Genomic DNA, 21,746 nt, shown 5'->3' on the forward strand with positions numbered 1-21,746 from the left:
TTTTTTCATTAAATATTTTTCTCTGTGCTTTGGAAATGCTCCAGCATTGAGATTCTTCATTAAGACAAACGATTTAAGACCTCCAATGAAAGAAATTGAATCATGAAGTGAATAGAAGTCAGATAAGGGGAAAGGAAGAGGGAAATTGTGGTGGCCTACTCCAGTTCCACCCATAACCAATAGTAGCTGAACGTTCCTGCTAAAATGAATCTCCAGAGAGTGACTTAGACCCCATCTATGCTACGACTATAAACAAAACCAGAAGTTTGGTTGCAATGTGATTAGTTTGTAGTGTAGACAGGGCCTGAAACAATAGTTCTGATGTGATTTATGTCTCACACATGATGTTAACTTGGTATTTAGTGACAGTCATATAAATATCGTTATCTCTTTCATTATGGATTAATTTTTTAATTTTCCATCATGAGGGTTAGAAACAAAAACTTGAGTGGTCAGGCATGTCATACAACATGGTCATTCCCTGGCCTGACTCTAGCTTATTTAAAACTTTTGTAGTTGGTATCTTACACTTTTCCTGTAACTGGACTAAGCATTAGGTGCTGTCCACATAAAAAATGAAGTGTAGCCAAGTTAGGATTCAACCAAGTAGGTGTCTTCTGACTATTATATTTACAGTGAACACCATAGTTATTTTGAAATGCTAAATTCTGCACTAACAGGTACATCAGTGCATTATTGGTACAAGATACTGTGTATTTGCTCAATCCGATACCCTGAAAGCAAGTGATAGCTACTGCGAACATTGTTTTGGCTGGTTGAGTGGAGAAGACTTAAAGGCTTGTCTATACTACAACATGTTGGCATTACAGCCATTGTTGCACACCTGTAAAATTCCTTATGTCCACAGACCGCTTCTTGCAATGCTGTACAGGTGTTCACAACACTTTAACTTTGCACCATCAGTGTGGACAGCAAATGATGGTCGTCGTCTTTGTTATTCGTAATTGGTCCTCCCAATGCAATTGTGCAGTGCATTGTCTCAATGCAGTGCAATTCTGCAGCGTCTTTATTTAGAGCACTGCCTGATCACTTGTCAAGATACTCACCAACTGATTTCTATACCTCTTTTTTGGCGGGGGAGAGGCTTGCATTTGGGGGAAGGGACGACTGGGCTGCGTGGAGCGACCCAGATGCTGCTTCTTTCTAAAATGTAGAGAGAAGAAAACTAAGTTCAGATGATGTTCTGTTTTGTCATCCCATGGTTCTCTAGTGTTCTATTTCTAATCTCACCTTTCCCAATTTCTGTATCTGTCAGATCCTTATCCACAGGGCAGCTTTCATCTGCCAGTAACCTACGACGAGGCCATTGATCCAGTTCTTCCATTTAGCACTACTCATAGTACTTGATTGTTTAACTTTGTCTTTGGCTTACCACTGTTCTTAACAAAAGCAGTCTGGCCTACTGCTCTACAGTACTTGGTAGCCAAACTGTCATCGACACATGGCAGGTGGGAGGGTTTGTATTTAAAGGGGGTGGTGTGGGAAGGGGTATTAAATGAACCTATTTGGTCTTTAGTAGACTAATGTTGAGTTATTCATAATGTGGCATAACTATATGCACCACATCCCAAGTTACAACTTCCAGAAACTGCAATGTAAAGTATATACATTAACAGTATTTACAAAATGAACTGGCTAAAAAATGGTGCTTTACTTGCATTAAATTGTAATGAAGTAGAATCTTAATATTTAGTCATCAATGTTTACATTGTTTTTGCTAATGCATGTAGCACGTTTCCAACCTTACATTGTTTGTAAATTTAATCCACATCAAAGTCTTTTGTTCTGATACCCTTCCAAATGAATAAACAGATCCTGATATTTGTTATGAAAGGGGAAGGAAGACAGTTTAATTTAATCAAAGCTTGCTAAGGAAAGAAACAAGTCAATAAGATATAAAACTATACCTGAATTTTTTTAATATAGTATTGCCACCTAGCAAAACTTATTCCACTGTATTTCCTATGTGCAAACCAGTGTGGGTTGCATTCTTTTTTTCATTGCAGGTAGAGCAAACGATGATTTGGAGTGAACAAAACATCAGTTCTAGTTTCCTTTGAAACAAATGGCTTTACTGAAGTTGTAACTTTCCAATGATTTGGAGAGACCTGTGGAATGGAAAAAAAAAAATGGTATGTCTTTAAAAATTCAGAGAAATTTGGGGGTGGGAGGGAGGAAAGAGCATAAATAAAATACATTAATAGCATTGCTTTACAATCCTCTCAATTGTACCAGATTATAAGGGATGTCATTCATTTCAGCTCCAAATTTACTTCCCTCCAATACAGACCTGGTGGTGATTTCTTGCAAGTGAGCTGTTAATTGACATCAGAATTGCTGAGTTTTGGAAATCTGGTTCTAAAAAACTTGACAAACTTAAATTAAAATAAAACCCCTTCTTGGTTGTCTTTTAATTTGGGCCTTGGCTTGAACACTTAAAAAGGCCGTTTTCATTAGTTTAGCCAAGCAGATGCAGGGAATCCCAAAACCTGTGAGTCTAACTCCTGTTGATAAAACTTGAATGATAAATGTCAACGAAACCTCACTTCTGTGATCAATCTCATTCTCGCTTTCTGTGCTGTACAAACTATTGCCAGAGCATGAAGAAGAACAAGACGATGTCCTTCCCCTACTTCTCAGTACAGCTACATCCCACGCACACCTTTTTTCAGGTCCCCCTTGCTCCTGGGGAAACAGCTCTGCAGGGTGCTCCATTTCCCCTAGTGCACAGGAGGTCAGAGAGGCTCGTTGGTGTATAAGCCAAACTCCTCTGTCTAAAGTGATGCAGCTGCTGTGGAGACTACTGTGGCTCTAATGCAGTAGCAGTTACAGCACAGCCCCTCTGTTGCACTGAAGCTGAGGTGGCAGATTCCATCTGCACCTAGCCCAATGGACTTACCCTGTACACAGTCCATGTTTTACTTGCACCGTGCCCTGAGTCACTCCTGAGTCACTCCTAAGTACTAAAATTAATTTTGTCCTAATAATGGTGGACAGTGTCTCCTCTAAATCTCCCTCCATTAAAGCCCTGCCCATTTACACTATCTGGAGTGATGCTTGCATAGCAAGAGGCTGCCGAACACTGCCAGCAAGAAATCTTGCAAAACTATTCAGTATGTTCCCCTTCTGGCTCTCGAAATGAGGGACTAGACTTCAGTTCATATGACGGGAGGGTAAGGCTGGGATTTTTTATAAAGTACGGGGCTTGTTCCTAATAAAAACTTAAGCGGAGAAATGGCATGTGGCTTTTTTTCATGGCCTAAAATAAAACTTTCATAGAAATAATTCAGAAAGCTTTATTTTCCCTTCTTCCATGAAGGGAGGTGGAGCTGAAAAGAGGTGGTACAGTGCTGGGAATTTCCCCAGCCCATATTGCAGGCATATGAATTGCCTTCCTGTTCTTCAGCAGTCTCGATTCAACCTCTCCTAGAGTTTACTTTTTTTGCAGGGGAAGTGGAGAGTCAGCATGGCTGGACGGGGATTAGCTGTACGTGTCTTCTCTTGTTTTACTGCTATTTTGTTCTTCCTCTTACTCTCTGCTGTGTGCTCTTCAAGGCTGCGTTGTGGAAACTTTGAATATCCCCTGCATAAAAAATGCTGCAAGGAGTGTGCCCCTGGTAAGCCATTGTCATCAACTGAATATTGACTGTTCTTGTTAGATGCAGAATGGAAGGTCCAGCACTGAATGAAGTGGGGCGGGGAGAGGTTTGATGGAAATAAGCTTGAGTACTGAAAATGTTACTGACATTGGAATTGTAAAGTATGAACTGTAAAATATTGTTTCATAAGATGTCTACAGTTCTGTCTAGTTTGGAATAAACTCTGTAATTTAGGCAAGTAGCTTTGAGAAACCTTATGCATCACTCTCAAGAGTGAAATCTTTGAAGACTTGTCTACACGGGCTTATTTTCCCTAAAATTTCCCACTGGTGCAGGTCCATGATGGGAGCACTAGCATAGACTGGCTGCCGACGTCTTAATTAGCATATTGTCTAGCCTCGCTCAGATTCGGTGTAAATGGCATGTTGGTTAAAATTCTGGTGGACACGGGGAGCCTTGCTGTGGGTAGTACTTACGTTATAGCTACCAATGATGCATCTGCAAAGTGGGAAATATTAAGAAAATAGGTCTAGAATAGATAAGACTGCTTAAGATGGCTTTAAAGCGGCTTTTAGCTAAAGTTTATATCTTTTTTGTTTTTTTTAAAAAAAGTGTCTTGAAAATATTCTCTCCTATTGAAGGGAACAGGCATGCCAAACATCACTGGAAAGATCAAGAATTATGGATGGCAGACAACTTTTGGATTTTTAAATTGGTCTGCAGGCTTGATCCGCATGCCATGTGAACTTCTCCCTGTGAAGCCAGTTTTCTTTGTTTCACGTAATTCATGAGTGTGACTTGGCAATACCATAACTGGCAGCAAATGGAGCGCTTGTTTCCTCCCACTTCCTCCTTTTTGGTAGAAACTGAATTAATTTTGTATTGTCTGTTTTTTCTTTCTCACAGCTGCTGTTAGAGCAGCATGAGAGGTCTGCAATCAGAGCTGAGGAGATGGAAAGGTGCAAAAAAAAAAAAATACACAGGCGCTATTAATTGGATATGATGATAGAAATTACTTGGCAATTCAGAGTAACCACAACTGGCACGTGACACTACCTTGTACAATGGACAGTCTCTTAATAGAAAGTGGCTTGTAGAGCTCAGTGCAGACAGGAAGGGAAGAAACATTCTCACCTCTGCAGGATGATTAGATTGTGTGCATGCACTTTTTTGCAAGAGGTTTCAATTTAAAAAAATCCTGTACAGAGTTGTGTGTGCATCTTCCAATTAGAGCTCTTTCTTCATTCACAGTTTCGTCCACCCATCCATGTAAAATTTGTACTGCATTAGCTACTGCAGCAAAAACTGACATCAGTATTCTTCAAAGATACGGGTTGTAACAGATCCCCATTCTTCAGACTTAGCTTGCAGCATGAGCCCTCTCTGGGTGTTCCTAAAGCTACTGAATTTTGAGAGCTTTTGAGTTCTTCACTCAGGGACACATCCCATCCCTGGTAAGTGGGTATAAACAATCCCTTCATGGCTCACATGCTAGTTCTTTTCTCCTTAATGTGGTGAGTTTCCACTGGCTGTCGCTTAGTCAGAAGCTACTGAATCAGTTCTAGACTGGGGAGATCTGTCTCCCTCCCTTTACCCCACCTCCACCGCAGGGCAAATATTTTACTATGTCTTGCAATTAGTTACTGGTGGTGGCCATGTGAAGATGCATGAATCAAGATAATTAATTTAGACTAGTGGCTTTCAACCTTCCCAGACTACTGTACCCCTTTCAGGAGTCTGATTTGTCTGCGTACCCCCAAGTTTCACCTCACTTAAAAACTACTTGCTTACAAAACCAGATACAAAAATACAGAAGTGTCACAGCATACTGTTACTGAAAAATTGCTTACTTTCTCATTTTTACCATGTAATTCTGTTTTTACTGATGTTGCTAGTGTTTTTTATGTAGCCTGTCGTAAATCTAGGCAAATATCTAGATGAGTTGATGTACCCCCCCTGGAAGTCCTCTGCGTACCTCCAGGGGTACGCATACCCCTAACTGAGAACCATTGATAGACAATATCCTTCTGTGGTACAAGGTCACTTGATAGTCGGTATTGTGGTTTGGTTTTGTTCAAATGAATTCTCTCCCAGCTACTCAGAAAATGCCCCAAATTTCACCTGCTAGTTCTTGGAACATTCTGCATTTAGGAGATTAGTCTGTTTCCTGAGAGTGTAGGATGCGCAACAGATAGCGAGTTAATAGGTTTTAGTGCTATGAGAATGAGTTAACCTTTTTCAGAACTGGATGCTGTTAGCACCCAGTGAAACTTAGAGAAAATGAATGAGTGGGGTGGAAAAAAGTACAGTGTGATCCTCATTTTCCAAGAGTAAGGGTGAGTGGAGGAAATCATTTAAGAGAATAAAAAATTAATTACAGCTGGATTTTAAAAGTACGGACGATTAAAATGATTGCTCCTTATTTTCAAGTAGCCTATGCTGTATGTAAGGGCGTTAGCGAGATATAGGGAATGTGCCTCAATACCTAGAACATAAGATTGGGACTCAGAACATCTTGATACTATTCCTGGCTCTGCCAGGGACTTGCTGTTTGATCTTGGGCAAGCAATTTAATCCCTGCAGCTCATCATCTGTCTACAAACCAGAAACTATATTGAATTGTTACCTACTTCAACAGTGTTGTGAAACTTAATGTTTGAAAAGCATTGTGAACTCAGCTGAAAGTTCAAAATACAGTATTGTTGCCTTATCTGTAGCAGTGATGTGAGTGTGCCGCATTTCTTGCATATAGTGGATAGCTTTTTGCAAATCCTCATGCACCCCCCAGTTACATGTATACATTGATATATTTTCAGTTTGGGCCAGGGGGAAGTGCTTTGAAGAGAAGACTGAGAGAAGTATGCCCAGGCTCCTTAGGTCCATTGCTTTAAATGGAAGTCAGGTGCCTAAATAACTTTGAGGATCTGGGCCATAGTGGCTGATCCTACAAGCTCAGAAGTCAAGGGGAATATCCAGGATTGGGTTCCTAAATATCTCCTTTTGCACAATATTGCCCAACTGAAACTTATTTTACAATTTTATAGCAATTTTTATAGCAACCTTCATGTTTCAAATAGGAGCCCTTTATTGACTCAAGATTCCCCCGCCCCCATGGATCAATGTGAATATTCCTGGAGTTATGTATTCCTGCCTGGAGACTCTTTACTTTTGTCCACGTTCAGCAAGCTTCTATTAAACAGAGTCAGTATTCCTAGGTTCTATTCCTGACCTTGCCACTGACTCACTCTGTAACCTTGTCGCTTGCTCTCTCTGGGCCCATTTTCCTGTTTATAAAATGGGGACAACAATATCTGCTATAGTGATGAGTGCCAATATAAGAGCTTGAATAGATGAATGGTTACCTCAGAGAGGAGGCTGTTGGGCTTAATGAATTAATGTTTAATGTGCTTTGAGATTTCCCCCCTGCAGAAAGGTGCTATAGACATGCACATTATTATTAACCACTTAAGTGCTACATGTCATACTAGGTCCATCAAACCTACATGCTTTGTCATCTGTTTGCTCCTTGGTACACACTAAAGCTGTTCAAATGACTTTATCTTGGTGGGGGTACTGTGACTTTGCCACAGTATTGTATAGATTTCAGCCCCTGGCATCACGGCTGTAGAGGCAAATTGGCCCGTGTAAGCAGTCTCAGCTGCAAACCCTGGCACTCAAATAATTCAAAAGGTTCCGTCGTAGAAAAATGTTGCTTGGGATGTGGCTGGAGAAGGGGACGTTGGGCATGATCTGCATTTTCAGAATGTTAAGAGGTGTCTAGAAATGGGTCGTGCACAGATGGGTATTAATGCATAGACTGTGACACAAAGAATCTGATTCTGCAAGCCTCTTGCAGGCAAAAGTCCAGGTTGTCCTCAGGAAGAGCTCTGCCCACAAATAGGCGTGAGTGGATAGAAGGTGTGTGTTTGATTTAGTTTATAGGAATCTGAGAAATCAAATGATCAACTTCCCTTTGATAGACACCCATTCCTCTCCCATGTGTGGTCTTTGTCATAGGTGAGGAAATGAAACACCGCTGTTCGCCGACATCAGAAACAGAGTGCGTCCCCTGCCGAGATGGATACTATAATTCCAAGTCTAACTACTATTCGTGCAGAAGCTGCACCATCTGTAACCCAGGTAAGTCAGCTACACAGTGGCCACTTCTCTGCAAGGGGTCCCCAGAATATCCCTCTAAAGTCTTTAGGCTCTCTCTTCTCACTCTCTTCCCCTCCCCCCACTCTTCTTTCCTACTCCCCAAAGGGCTAGCAGATGAAGTTTTTGCCACCCTTTCTCCTGCCTCCTCCCCCCAGAAAAAAACCAAACAAAAAAACCCACAACACATTTTTTTCAACCCATTCTAAGAGCTGTTGGGATTTTTTTTTTTTTAATTTTGACAACATTTTGTCTGGCGAAAAATGGTTTTTGTTTAATTTTGCAATTTTTTTCATATTTCAAGTCAAAGAAGGACTAGACAAGACTCTAACTTGAACCTGTTGATTCTGCTCCTTAATTACCATCTTGAGTGGCACAAGGGAATCCATCCCAGGCAAAAAGTGGCTCAAGGGACTAGAATTGACCTCCAAGTTCTGATTTGCCAATGCAGAACAATGAGCATGTAGCCAATTTTGTTCGTGCTTTTGATTTCCTCTCTTCCCCATCACCTCCCCAACTCTGTTGCTCCTAGAAAAGGGAAGCAGAGAAGTGAAGAAGTGTGATAAGATATCCGATACAGTTTGCATGTGCATGAAGGGGTACACTCCGTATGACAGCAGATCGTCAGAGGAATCTCCATCAGGAAAAGGTGAGTAAATCACTTTCTTAAGATTATGACGGTATTCCTCCCAGTGAAAAGCCCCTGCTGGCTGTTTTGTAAATTGTCTCCGTCTCCAAGACAACGGTTGCTTAACAGGGTGATGTGCAAAATGCTGCCATGGGACCTCTCCTCTTTAACCTTCATAAATGCCCTGCAGGAAATGCAAGGAATATCACCAGGAAACAGAATAAAAGAAGTGTTACATTTGTTCAGTAAGCTGTTTTCCCTTTGTACAGACCCAAATGTTGACTGCAATTTCAATGGTGCTTTTGTGTGTAGTCTGGTTTTGTGTGACACTCAGGAATAGAAGCTGTTTTATAAATGTAAGGCGGTATTGTAATCCTCACGTATTGGTCTTGCCCCAGGTTTATCCAAGGTATGTTCACAGCTACTCCAAATCTTTATCAGGCAACCATAGATTTAAAATGTTGTCTATTTTTCAGAATGCTTCCCTTGTCCTGATGGGTATTTTTCCAGTGGAGACAATGACAGATGTCGGCCCTGGACCAAGTACGTATTCCCCCACCCAAACTAAATGTCATCTGAACTTCCAGTGTTGAAGTGAGAAGGAAAAGATTTTTTTAATTCAAAAAAGAAAAAAATCTAGGCCCTCTTTACACAACATAAAGAAACCAAAATAATAATAATAATAATTAATAAATGCATATGCCCCCATCTTTTATCCTGTGCTTGTCACCTTTATATTTGGCACTGAAGCTATTTAAATCCATTTATTTATTTACACTGGCAGCTGCCTTGCTCAAGCTAAAAAGACTTTGAGAGCTGGGACTAAAACAGAAGATGCAATCTGTGATGACCAGGACAGACCGGCTACTACACTCGAAACATCCACCTTATACGTCTCTGTCAGCAGCCACAGAAACAATGTATCTACTACAGCACCCACCGTCTTCACACCCAAAGACACCCTTTCCACCACTCGATTTAGAAAGGACATCCCAGCAGAGACTAACCTGGGTAAGGAAAGGCTGAGTCTTGTCTACTAGTAGTTACCGTCTTTTACCTGCTCTTCCTAATTCTCTTGTTCCCCTTCAGTCTATCTAAAATACCACCGCCAAACACATCTTCACCTATTGCTCCAACTATATCAGCCCCCTTTGTAACCAGTCACTCACAGGCACCGCATCCCCTTCCTTATCAGTTTCAAACTCCCTGCACAGCTCTGTTGCTGCCAACATCTTAACACTTGTTGCTTCCCAGCCTCCTCTTTTGCTCTGCTAGTTCTGCATCTCTCCGTGCCCCCTTTGTTATCTTCTTCCACAAGCAACTCTGCACCTTCCCCAAGGTCTGGGATGCTTTCTCCTAAACCTATATGCCTCCCTCAGGCCTGTTTTCCCACAGTCTCTCAATCCGCATTCCCCTCATTCTGTATATACACAAAAGAGAATTATGTCCTTAAAAATAAATCAAGGAATTAACAAGGTGATAGTACCACCATAACCTAGCGGTGTATTCCTTCCTCAAACAGGAAGAATGAGCTCATATACACATCCCGAGTTTATTAGGGTTCCTGCTTTTTCTTCACGTACATTCTAGATTTGAATTTGGCAGCTCTCCAGTTTTTCAATAAAATGATTTAATGTCTTGCTGTCATAGCCACCTACCCACTTGCAGTCATGGTTAGCTTTTAAAAATTATGGGAAATGTGGACCATGTTACCCCCGTGACATAAATGTACTCTTAATTATAGGGCTACATTTTCACTTCATGGTTCTGAGGCTGCCACAGTTGTTATATCATTATCCTTATTGGAATAATCATCACTTTCTGTCTACCAGATTTCATGCTTCTCATCATCTTGTTTGATCTAACGAGTTTTTATATGACACTCATCATGGCATCGCATCCGAGTGCCTAAGTTTTATGTAACTCGGGATGGAAATAATGCAGGGGCCCAGCTGAGCGTTTTTTCCCCCTCTCTTTCTCTTGTGTGTAATGTTCTCCTTTATTTTTCTTCCAGGGTCCTTATCACTCATCCTGATTTGCTTAACGTTGCTCCTGGTATCTGGAATGTCCATTCTCCTCTTGACTATCCAGACGACCAAAAAGAAGACACAGAAGCCTCCTGTGAATGGACAACAGGGTGAGTCTCTGTTTAAAGGTTGCTGCTCTATATTATTAATATGGGAGAATGGGTGGATAAGTGGATAATCTGGGTCTGTCTACACTGCAGTGTAGGCCCAGGATTTGAACTCAGGCTCAATCCTAACCCCCTTCCATCTACAAACACATTGTGCTACCCAAGGTCCCAGGACACTAAGGGAGGGGAGTGTCTGAGCCTGAGACAAGTCAGGACTCAGGGTTCAAGCCCTATTTCTTTGCAGTGGAGACAGAGCCCCACTGGAATCATGCTGTGGGAGTCCACCACAAAAGTATTCCACAATCCCACTGGCCAACTTTCTTTGTCCTCTGGACAAAGTTTTCCCACGCTGCATGACGAACAAAGGGCAAGAGCGGCCACATTTGGGAGGGCTCCAGGAAGTCTGGGATATGGGTGGTTGGACTTGGGCCCACATATTGCAATGTTGACTCTGGAGCCCCAGGTTGGGACTCAGGGTTCAACACTTCCTAACCTGGGGTTACAAATGAATGTAGGCTCTCAAGCCCTAGGCTAACAAACCCACAGTCTGCTAACGCGAGTTCTACTAGCCCTGGGTTTACATTTCAGTGTAGTCAATAATATAGTATCATGTCTCTGTTGATTGAATCTGTGACACAGAACCAGTCTTGCTGAAATATACTGTATCTGCATATGTCATAACTGTACTTCCCCCTCTATTTGTAATTTTGTACTTTCCTTCCTTTTTTTCTTTATCTCTTTTCTGTTTTCCCCTTGCGTTGGGAGTGCGGGGGTAATCAATAATATATAAATATTACGGACAACCTTGTAAGATGCTCGCTGACATTGTGACCCTTTTCTATCTGTGTATTAATGAGCCGCCTCAGGGTCTTCCATTCACCTCCTCCAAGTGAATGAATTGTTGGGCTGACAAGGGAGTGGACACTCCGTTCATAGCCAACTAGTCACATGGTTCTGGATCAACCCACTGCTGCCTGCTCTTCTCATTACACAGCATCAATAAAATATGTTGCCATTGTTTCCTAAACCCATCCCACTTCTATTACATACCCAGTATCAACTAGACCATCCAGCAGTAATCTAGCAGAGTTGTTTTGTGTGCCCATGTGAGCGTGAAACCAGAAGAGCTGTTTGCTTCTCCTTCCCCTCCTACTCTGTACAAAGTTTCTTTACTCTCTCTTTTTCAGATGGAAGGAGCTTTCGAATTCCGATCCAAGAAGAGCAAATCGATTCCAATTCCAGCCTCATCAAAAACTGATTCCCCATATACTTCAGTGTACAGTATCTGAGCCAAACAGTAGTAACCTAGCTATGCAACAAACACTCCCCAGGTAAAGGAATAGTCCATATCTGTTCGTGTTTGTTCCAGGGCTGGCTGTACCTCTGTCTCCTTTCTGGTCTCTCTCAGTGCATCCCCTCCGGTCTTAGGCCTCGTGCCTTTTCCTCTCTCGGGGTGGAATCATGCAATTCTCCCACTCTTCGACTGGGGCCTGGGCTATAGTACCATGGGTATCAACTGTGCTTACCAGGCAGGTCCAACTGAGGTTGGACACCTAGAGTTCTTCCCTTTGGGAGTTTGTGAGCCCGTGGTATATGTGAGCCAGACCTTTTTAAGTCCAACATATTTTTATTTAGCAGTACGGACAAGGCATTAGAGAAAAAATTTCAAAACAGTCTAGCCTTCCCATCCTTTGGTAACCTAGGTAGGCCTACCTTCTCCAGACACCCAAGTGGGCTCCTGTATGCGAGTCTTGTTCGAGTCTGGTATCCCTGTTGGCTCTCCCTCTCCCCTGAGAGAATAACCCCCTTTAAACCTTGGTAGGGTCCTTTATTCTCTTGTGTTTGCAGGCCTTGGCCTTTCCAGGTCAAAACCAGTCTTGTAGTGTGGCTGGAGGCATGGAAGCAGCATCACTGAGGATGATAACTCTAGCACTGCCTTGTAACCATTTCTGAGCATTTGCTGAGAGCTGGTTATCTGGAGCCATTCTGCTCCTGTCTGCCTATATTCTGTCAAACATCTATTGAGCTAAACCAGTGTATTGCTACAGTAAGCGCCCTGCCACTAACCCTTATTAGAGGGTGGTCCAAATCCGTGTGTTTGCATGTAAGGGCAGAGTCTTTATATTCACAGCCTTGAGAGACAACAAATTCAGATACATGGGGAGAAGATTAAGAGACTGCAGCTCAAGGAAAATCAGCATGCAACTTGTCCAGATTTCAGACTTCAGCATGTAGCATTTGCACAGCTACTTCACCTGAAAACCCGGCATGCACAACACACACCTTTTGTGCTTCCTTTTATGTTCCTGTGGATCACAATGAACATCCATTAAGAGGGGTGTCCGCAGAGGGGAAACATCTTAATTGACAAAGATAGTGAAGGAGGGAACAGATTGAGTGAAAAGCAAATGCAGAGAGACTATGAAAAAGGGAGGGGAGCGGAGGAAAGAGCTCTTCCAATGGAAGCATAAATAATAATTATTGGGCCAGGTCCTAGCCCACTAACTTCAGTGGAACTACATGTGTGCCGCTGGGGAACTGAGTTACATGAGGCTCCCCTGTTGCTGGTCCTTGCCCCTTTCCATTGTTGCTTTTGAACCCCTCTCTATGCCTACTGTATTATAATTATTCTCTTAGTAACCTCAGCAAACCCCACTCTGAATGCAGGTGTTGTTCTGCACAGCTAGCAAGACATGACTCATTTTATATATTAGTAAACAATTCAAAGAACAAAAGGCCTCCTATATATACTATTTCTTCTTCCTGAAATGAGGTAAAATTGTCTGGGAACAGGCAATGAATTGATATGCCAGTAGTGACACACAGGGCTTTCTGAAGGTAGCATTATAGTACAGCTATGCGGAAGGCGGCTGGTAGTGGATAGACAATCTCGACGTAGGCTGCCATCCTGTATTTGAACACTTCGGGGGAGTTCACACTCAAGAACTGAACAAGCACTGGATCTGCTCCTACTAGAAATCAATAGGAGTTTGGCAATTAAATTCAGTAGGAGCAGGAACAGGCTATGTGAACAAATGCTACATTGGTTGCCAAGTGTATCTGTAACAGAGGTGCTGCATGTCTTCTCATTGGCTTGTATATTTTCAAGGGGTTGAATGGGTTTTTGTGTTAATGGGGAATTCTGGATTTAACAGGGCATTTCCCAAGTTCTAACCTTGGCTGTGGAACTGGTCTTGTGTAAATCACTGAATCCCTCTGTGACTCTCTCTGCCCCTCTGTAAAACAAAGAGTAATGATTTTTACCTTCCTCCCAGAGGTGTGGGTGAGGTTTAATATTTGAAGTGCTCTGAAAATCTTTCAGAGCTCTTTGAAAACTGAGGCGTGACAAGTTTTGTTATCTGTCTCCAACAGCGAGAAAATGAAGGATCTGCACTTGCATTGTACATATTAATAAGTTGTTTATGCTGTGTATATTTTGGTTTGTCTAATACAAATGGGTATAATTTATTATATACCCTGTGGTCCCAACTCTGCAAACATACAAACTAAATTACAGTGAGACTACTTGTGTGCTTAAAACTAAGCATGTGCATGAGTGTTTGCAGAATCAGGACCTTACTGTGTGTGTATTTAGAATATTCTTATGCATATACTTATATATACACCCATAATCTTGTTAAACATTATGATTATGTATATATAAAATATATGCCACAATATTTAACATACCTGTAAGGATATGTCTACATTGCAATTAGACACCTGTGGCTGTTTAATTGTGGTGTTTAGACGTTCAGCCTTGGGCTGTAGCCTGAGTTCTGAGACCCTCCTACCTCACAGGGTCCCAGAGCCCAGCCTCCAGGCAGAGCCCGTACGTCTACACCACAATTAAACAGCCCTTTAGCCCAAGCGTGAGTCAGCTGGCACAGGCCAGCTGTGGGTTTTTAATTGCAGTGTAGACATGGCCTAAATTAGTTTAATGTACCTGAAATACGTTACACTATTTTGCAAGATATTTTACTGTAAATAGCTTTGGGTATAATTTCATATGCCTTAATGTATAAAATAGATGAAGGGAAAAATCAAAGTGCTACAGTAAAGCTGAGAAGTATTTTTCATTTTAAACACCACTCTTCAATGTTTAACTATACATTGAAGTATTTATTTTGTATACAAAAACCACCACATGTGCCAAAACGGGACCACCTAGAAACATGTTTTTTTAAATATGTGTTGTTATATGTTATACATATAGTGTAATTAATTATTTCCTAAAGTGAAATACAGAAACATTGTATGCAAACTTTTGTATTATATTTGCAGTATCGTCAATGGAGGTATGTTTAAAATAAAACATTTTGTCTAAAATGTGCTGGGTGTGTATATAATATGTATAATTGCAGAGAGAAAACAAGAGAAGCAGTTTCCCAACATGCCTGACCTAGTCCTGTGTAAGGCATTACGATGAAGGTGAAGGTCAAAGGTGGGATTTGCAAAGAAGCCATGGCCCAGGTCCTCAAAGGCATTTAGGCATCTAACTCTGGTGTGAGCTAGGCATGTGATCTTTGCGGACCTGGGCCTTAGAGATTTAGGAGTATTGACTTTGAATGGGAGTTGTGCTTCTAAGTCACTTAGGTTAATGTTTTTCAAAAGTTCCTAAGTGACTTGGGAGCCTAAGTCTCATTGAAAGTCATGCACTTTTCCCCATCTGTAAACTGGAGATAATAGCACTTCCTTTCTGAAGAGGGATGTTGTGAGGATAAATGCTCAATAAGTGAGGAAAATGATTGTGATACTATGGCAATGGGGGGCCATGTCTGTGCCTAAGAGAGAGAATCAGCAATTGGTTGAGATATCACTTTTCTGTCCTTCCCCTAGAACAGAAGAAATCATTTGGTCCGGCCCGCGAAATCTGGGATCTGTGAAGGCCACCATCAGGCCCTTACTGGTTCCCCACCCCTGCCCTAGAAGAAGAGACTGGGATCTGTGAAGGTACTGGCTGTGACGCTGACTGGATTGGGGGGGCCCTTGAGGTATATTCAGGAGCTTTGATTACTTCCTTCTACACCAATTTTGGGTTGGGGGTAAAGACAGACTGAAGACAGAAGATAATTGAAGACAAAATGAATGTCGTCCAGCTGCCTTTTATGTCCTTTGGCCTTTGCCATGCTGCTTGTGAAATTTTACAGGAATAAGATGGAGTCCAGGGTCACATGAGTGACTGGTGACTCATCAGGTATATCCCTGGCTTCTCCCCCTGGCCCGTCATACCTGTGAGTTTCCTTAATGGGCCATTAAGTAGGTGCTTGTGCTGCAGCCATCCTGTCTGGGGTGTCCCCCAGACACAGCGCAATTTGAAATACAGATATATCAACCATATCCATAACTTCCATTACACACACAACACTTAAACATAAACATTATCATCTTACTTAGCACATTACAGCCTTTCTAATGGTACCTAATATGGCATATCTCACATCAATTCTTATAATTCTGATGTATTGATGTTAAAATATATAATAAATGTCCCCCTCCACACACACACAATCCAGCCAGCGTAATACTGGCCAATATAGACTTGGTACAAGAAAGGATGCTGCAGTGGTTGGGGTGCTGTGTTGGGATGTGGGAGACGTGGATTTGATTTCCTGCTTTGCCACAGACTTCCTGCAAGACCTTGCACAAGTTACTTAGCCTCTTGGAGCCTCAGTTCTCCATCTGAAAGATGGGGATTCATAAGGCCTTCTCTATGCCCCCCGGGATCCCAGAGAGGAGATGGGCTCTGCTGTGATTAAAAACTGTCCATTGACACATCATGAAACGATGCCCTTGTGACTGAGTCAGTCCTGGGATACGTAGGCATAGAAAACCTGACTGAGAGCCCATCATTTCTAAAGGCGTTTCGCAATAAGACACCTCTGTATGTGTTGTGTTTGGCAGTGGGTGGGCCATTGACCTGTCACGAATGAACCTTAAAAGCTGAATTATTATTAATCCACAAAACATGTACGTATACACCCAGAAATGATGATCAACCCTGTAGACCACACAGCTGAAACAACACAACTGGCAAGTACCATCCTAATTTTAATAGTGCAATGACTACAGAAAACCTGAAGAACAGCTGCATCACCCTCCCTCTGATGGCTTTATCAGAGGAGGCAGGAATCTTGTGAGCTGGGAAGGATTGTCTCTGTGCCATGGAATTTGGGGAAAGCGTGGAGTGATTAACTCCATAGGGTGCCATATCTCTCCGGGTTTATCACCGCTTATTAATCATGTGCATTTTAATCATTATATCCTCGAGAGACTCACAGCCCTGAAACGCAGTTAAATGTATACAACTGCTCAGGAGTAACCACCTGTTCTACTTCGAGTGATTGCTCATATCCATTCCAATATAGGTGAGTGCGCGATACCATGCACTGGTTCCCGGAACTTTTTTCCCCTTAGCAAGCCCCGTAGGGTCGTCTTAGTCGCCCCCTGGAGTACCGCGCTTATGCCACGGTATATGAGGCACTGCTGACCCTGCGGGCCCTCAGTTCCTTCTTTCCACCGTGAGGGTTACTGGAACGTCTTGCCTCTTGTGTTATAGCAAGTAGCATTCCCCGTTTGTTCTGTTCTCGTTCTTGTAGTTCAATATTTAGAGTTAATTAGTTAAATGTAGTTAGTTAGCATTAGATTAGATAAGAAGCTCTTAGGGGCTTAAGGTTGGGCCATGCCTGGCTCAACCGGTTTTAAGTCCTGCGCCGCTTGCGGCAAGCCCTTCCCTGTGAGTGACCCTCGTCAGCGCTCTCTCCGCTGTCTGGGAGAACAGCACAGGAAGGACAAGTGCAGGATCTGCAAAGCCTTCAAGCCGCGGACCCAGAAAGAACGGGACGCTCGCTTGAAGGCCATCCTGATGGAGTCAGCGCTCTGCCCAGACTTCGAACCGGCGCGTTCTCGTGTGGCACCGAGCGTCTCCTCGGTGCAGAGCACTCCACCGGCACAGGAGTCGACCCGTCGCCAGTCACCGGTGCTGAAGAGAAAGAAGCGCCAGGGCACCAAGCGCCAGGACTCCCCCGCACCGCCTGCGCGGCCTGCTGGGAGTCAGGAGATGCACCAGCCACGGGCCGTTGAGTTTACTCCGGCATCTGCATCTCCACACAGGGAGCCTCCCCTGACTCCTGGGGGTGGGGGAGCACCCCTGCAAGGACTGTCAATGTCGGAGGCGTTCCACGTGGCACGCGCCCTCATGGCCATGCCCACGCCTCCATCCCCCCCTCAGCCGAGGGTGCAGGGACTGGCGTCTCGAGGTAAACCCGCGCTGGGTGCCTTTGGTGGGTGGTCAAGACCACAGTCCAAGTCTCCCCCAAGATGGTCAGAGTGGGTAGAGTGTGCCAGCTCCCGTTGCAGCTCTGACTCTGGGTCTTCGAGCTCCTCCGCACCGAGGAAGGTCCAGGGCACCGGAGATTTCGCATTCGAGGTGATGCCGCGACAGTTCTGCCTCGCGCAAGGTGCGCAGCTCCCACTCCTGCACCCTGGCACCGAGTCCCTCCTCACCACGGCACCGGTCTCGATCCCTGGAACGGAGTCCGGCGTGGATCCCAGAACCGGAGGAATCGGCACCGACGACGCACACCACACGTCATCGCTGATCCTGCCCCTTGGAGTCGGGCTCAGCACCGAGACATGCACGGCACCAGTCCTGATCCCTGAACCACAGTCCGGCATGGATCCCGGTGCTGAAGGACTTGTCTCCAGCAGCGCAGACCACGGCACCACATCGCTGGTCGCGTTCTTCGGGGTTGGACTTGGCACCGAGTAGAGACAGCCAGCACTGCTCCCGGTCCCCGAAGGGGAAGCGATGCTGCAAAACCTCAGCATCGAGATGGAGGTCGTCCTCCAGCTCATCAAGCCGTACGCCTCCCCATCGGCACCATGAGCGATGGCACCACCGCTCCTCGACTTTGTCGGCGTCGTCACGGAGCAGGTCCTCGATGAAGGCAGGCAGGAGCCACAGACACCGCTGGCACCGCTCTAGCGGCTTGGGGTCCCGCAAGGGTATGCACCACCCAGAAGCACCGCAGCCGGCACTGAGGTGGCCACAAGGTCCATGGCAGTGACCAGTCTGGGAGGTGCAGATGGGACAGGTACTGTCTCTGTCCCGTCGTCAGTGACACAACCTGTAACCCCGTCTCCCGCCTAGCCAGCCAGCTAAGGGCCATTCCTTGGAGGAGGAATCGGACCCTGAGGAAGGACCCTCCACTGGGCCCCTCCCACAATCCTCCTCCTCCTCCTCCCCTGGCGAGGCGACTGCCAGGGACCACAGGGCGCCCCTACCAGGTTTCAAAGCGCACCAGGAGCTCCTTAAGAGGGTGGCCAGCAACCTCAATATAGAACTGAAGGAGCTCTCTGAGGAGGAGGACCCCCTCTTTGGGGTAGCTGGGTCGGCAGGAGCATCCAGAGTGGCCCTGCCGGTTCAGCAGAGAGTCCTGAAGCTGGCCACGGCTCTCTGGCAAACCCCTGCCTTGGTTGCCCCGACCTCCATGGGTGCCGAGAAAAAGTACTATGTTCCATCAGAGGGGCTTGAGTTCCTTTACACCCACCCAGCCCCCGGGACCCTAGTGGTGGACATGGCCAACCAATGGGACAGACAAGGTGGCCCGGGCAACACGCCCAAAAATAAAGATAACAAAAAACTAGACCTGTTCGGCCGCTAGGTCTACTCCACCGGGGCCCTGCAGTTGAGGATTGCAAACCATCAAGCGCTCCTCAGCCGCTATAACTTGAACCTCTGGACCTCCATGCACAGGTTCGCAGAGGGGCCGTCCCAGGACCAGGCGGCGGACTTTGCAACGGTCCTGGAGGAGGGCGCCACAGTGGTAGGGGCAGCTTTGCAGACTGCCAGTGACGCTGCGGACACCGCCAGCAGAGCCGTGGCCTCGGCTATTGCCATGCGGAGGTGTTCATGGCTGCAGTCTTCTGAGCTATCTCAGGAAGTGCAGCAGTCTATCCAGGACCTGCCCTTTGATGGGGCAGGCCTCTTTTCAGATAAGACTGATGACAAGCTGCACGCCCTGGAAGACGCTAGGGCCATGCTCAGGTCGTTGGGCCTGTACACACCTCAGGGCTCGAGGCGCCAGTCTCGGCCACAGCTTCAGCGCCAGACCCAGCCGCCCCCTGGGCTGCCGCCCAGGTCCTCTCAGCCCCAGAGGGGCCGTGACAGGAATGGGCTTTGGCCGCTGCGACCAATTGGGGTCATCCGTGGATTCTCAGCAGGGTCCCACCAAAGGGCTCAACACCAAGCGCCAGTTTTGATGGTGCGCCCGAGGGTGGCACTAATACCCTTCTCCTGGATCTCTCCCTTCTGTTTGCGGAAAGGCTCAGGCCCTACTACGCTGAGTGGAAAAGTATTACATCAGACCACTGGGTCCTCGGCGTAGTTCTCAGGGGCTATCCCCTTCAGTTTACGGCCTTCCCCCCAGATCCACCCCCACCCCGTCCCTCTTCAGGACCCCTCTCACGAGCAACTCTTGTTGCAGGAGGTGAATTCCTTCCTCCTCCTCGGGGCTGTGGAAGCAGTCCCTCCACAGGAAATAGGGAGGGGATTCTACTCCAGGTATTTCTTCATCCCCAAGGTAAAGGGGGGCCTGAGACCCATATGAGATCTTCACCGCCTGAACAAGTTCCATCAGACATCTCAGGTTCTGTATGGTTTCCCTAGCCTCCATCATCCCTGCACTGGATCCAGGAGACTGGTACGCCGCCCTCGACCTCAAGGATGCATACTTTCATATTTCCATCCTTCCCAGACACAGGCACTTCCTCCGGTTTATGGTAGCTGGCTGCTATTACCAATTCTGGGCCCTGCCCTTTGGCCTCTCGTCTGCCCCCAGGGTCTTCACAAAGTGTATGGCGGTGGTGGCGGCCCACCTGCACCGCAGAGGGGTCCAGATCTTCTCCTATCTGGACAACTGGCTGATCCGGGGCAGGTCCAGGGCCCATGTTCGGAACAGCCTGGCACTCACCTGTGCAACATGCACCAGACTGGGGCTGCTCATCAACGAGCAGAAGTTCACTCTCACCCCAGTGCAGCGCATAGATTTCATCGGGGCCACCCTGGACGTCACTCAGGCCAGAGCCTTCCTCCCACAACCTCAATTCGAAGCGATGGCCACCATAATTGACCAACTCCACAGGTCCCCCATGACGACAACCAGGCACTGCCTGCAACTGTTGGGACACATGGCGGCCTGTACGTATGTGGTGAGGCTGGCTCGCCTCAAGCTCAGGCCTCTCCAGGCGTGGTTAGCCTCGGTGTATGCACCAGCCAGGCACTCCTTGAACAGGGTGGTCACGGTTCCCACACAGCTCCTGACCTCCCTGAACTGGTGGTGGACTCCTGGGGAAGTACTGAAGGGGGTTCCATTCCGAGACTTGGTCCAATCGGTCACCCTCATTACGGACGCTTTGGATGTGGGGTGGGGGGCCCACATCAGCGACCTGAGCACCCAGGGGCTCTGGTTGGAGGAGGAGAGGAGCCTCCATATCAACGTCCAGGAGCTCAGGACAGTCCGGCTGGCCTGCAAGGTGTTCCTCAGATTCCTGAGGGGCAGGATGGTGCAGGTCCTCACGGACAACACAGCAGCCATGTTCTATATGAACAGGCAGGGGGGAGCGTGCTCCTCAGCCCTTTGCCAGGAGGCCATTCGGCTTTGGGACTTTGTGGTGAGGCACGACTTCCACATATCTGCCTCTCACCTCCCTGGGGTCAGGAATGACGAGGCGGACCGCCTCAGCAGGTCGTTTCTACCCCGACACAACTGGTCACTATACCCAGAGGTGATAAGTTTTATCTTCCGCAAGTGGGGTGTTCCCCAACTGGACCTGTTCGTGTCGTCCTGGAACAGGAAGTGCCTGAGGTTCTGCTAGTTCCGGGGTTGCGAGCCGGGCTCCATCTCCGATGCGTTCCTCATAGACTGGACAGGGACCCGCATGTATGCGTTTCCCCCCATTCCGCTACTGCCCAAAGTCCTCTTGAAAATCAAAAGGGACAAAGCAGACGTCATATTGATTGCCCTAGCCTGGCCGAGACAGCACTGCTTCAGCATGTTGCTGGATCTGTCCATCGCCCCGCCAGTGCCGCTCCTGAGGCGTTACGACCTGCTCTCCCAGGACCAGGATCCCCTGCTGCACCTGGACCTGGACTCCTTCCACCTGACATCATGGAGACTCTGTGGCTGACGGAGGGGGAGAGAGCCTG

General features: G+C 46.0%; 1 protein-coding gene across 2 annotated transcripts; it reads left to right on the top strand.

Annotated features, from left to right (window-relative positions):
* Window positions 1-150: 150 nt before the first annotated feature.
* On the top strand, window positions 151-14,859 carry TNFRSF4 (TNF receptor superfamily member 4). Of its 2 annotated transcripts, none has more exons than XM_067567269.1 (7): window positions 151-3,638; window positions 7,638-7,760; window positions 8,308-8,424; window positions 8,880-8,946; window positions 9,188-9,414; window positions 10,418-10,540; window positions 11,725-14,859. In XM_067567269.1, the coding sequence occupies exons 1-7, from the start codon at window positions 3,488-3,490 to the stop codon at window positions 11,793-11,795; spliced, it is 879 nt and encodes a 292-aa protein (XP_067423370.1). In that variant the 5' UTR covers window positions 151-3,487; the 3' UTR covers window positions 11,796-14,859. The 2 variants fall into 2 exon arrangements, with proteins under 2 accessions (XP_067423370.1, XP_067423369.1); XM_067567268.1 differs by lacking the exon at window positions 151-3,638 and adding an exon at window positions 5,005-5,074.
* Window positions 14,860-21,746: the final 6,887 nt, after the last annotated feature.

The sequence above is a fragment of the Emydura macquarii genome, unplaced genomic scaffold, assembly GCF_026122565.2.
Source record: "Emydura macquarii macquarii isolate MOO-44397 ecotype Brisbane River unplaced genomic scaffold, CSIRO-AGI_Emac_v2 contig_2768, whole genome shotgun sequence".
In the NCBI taxonomy this organism is placed as follows: Eukaryota; Metazoa; Chordata; order Testudines; family Chelidae; genus Emydura; species Emydura macquarii.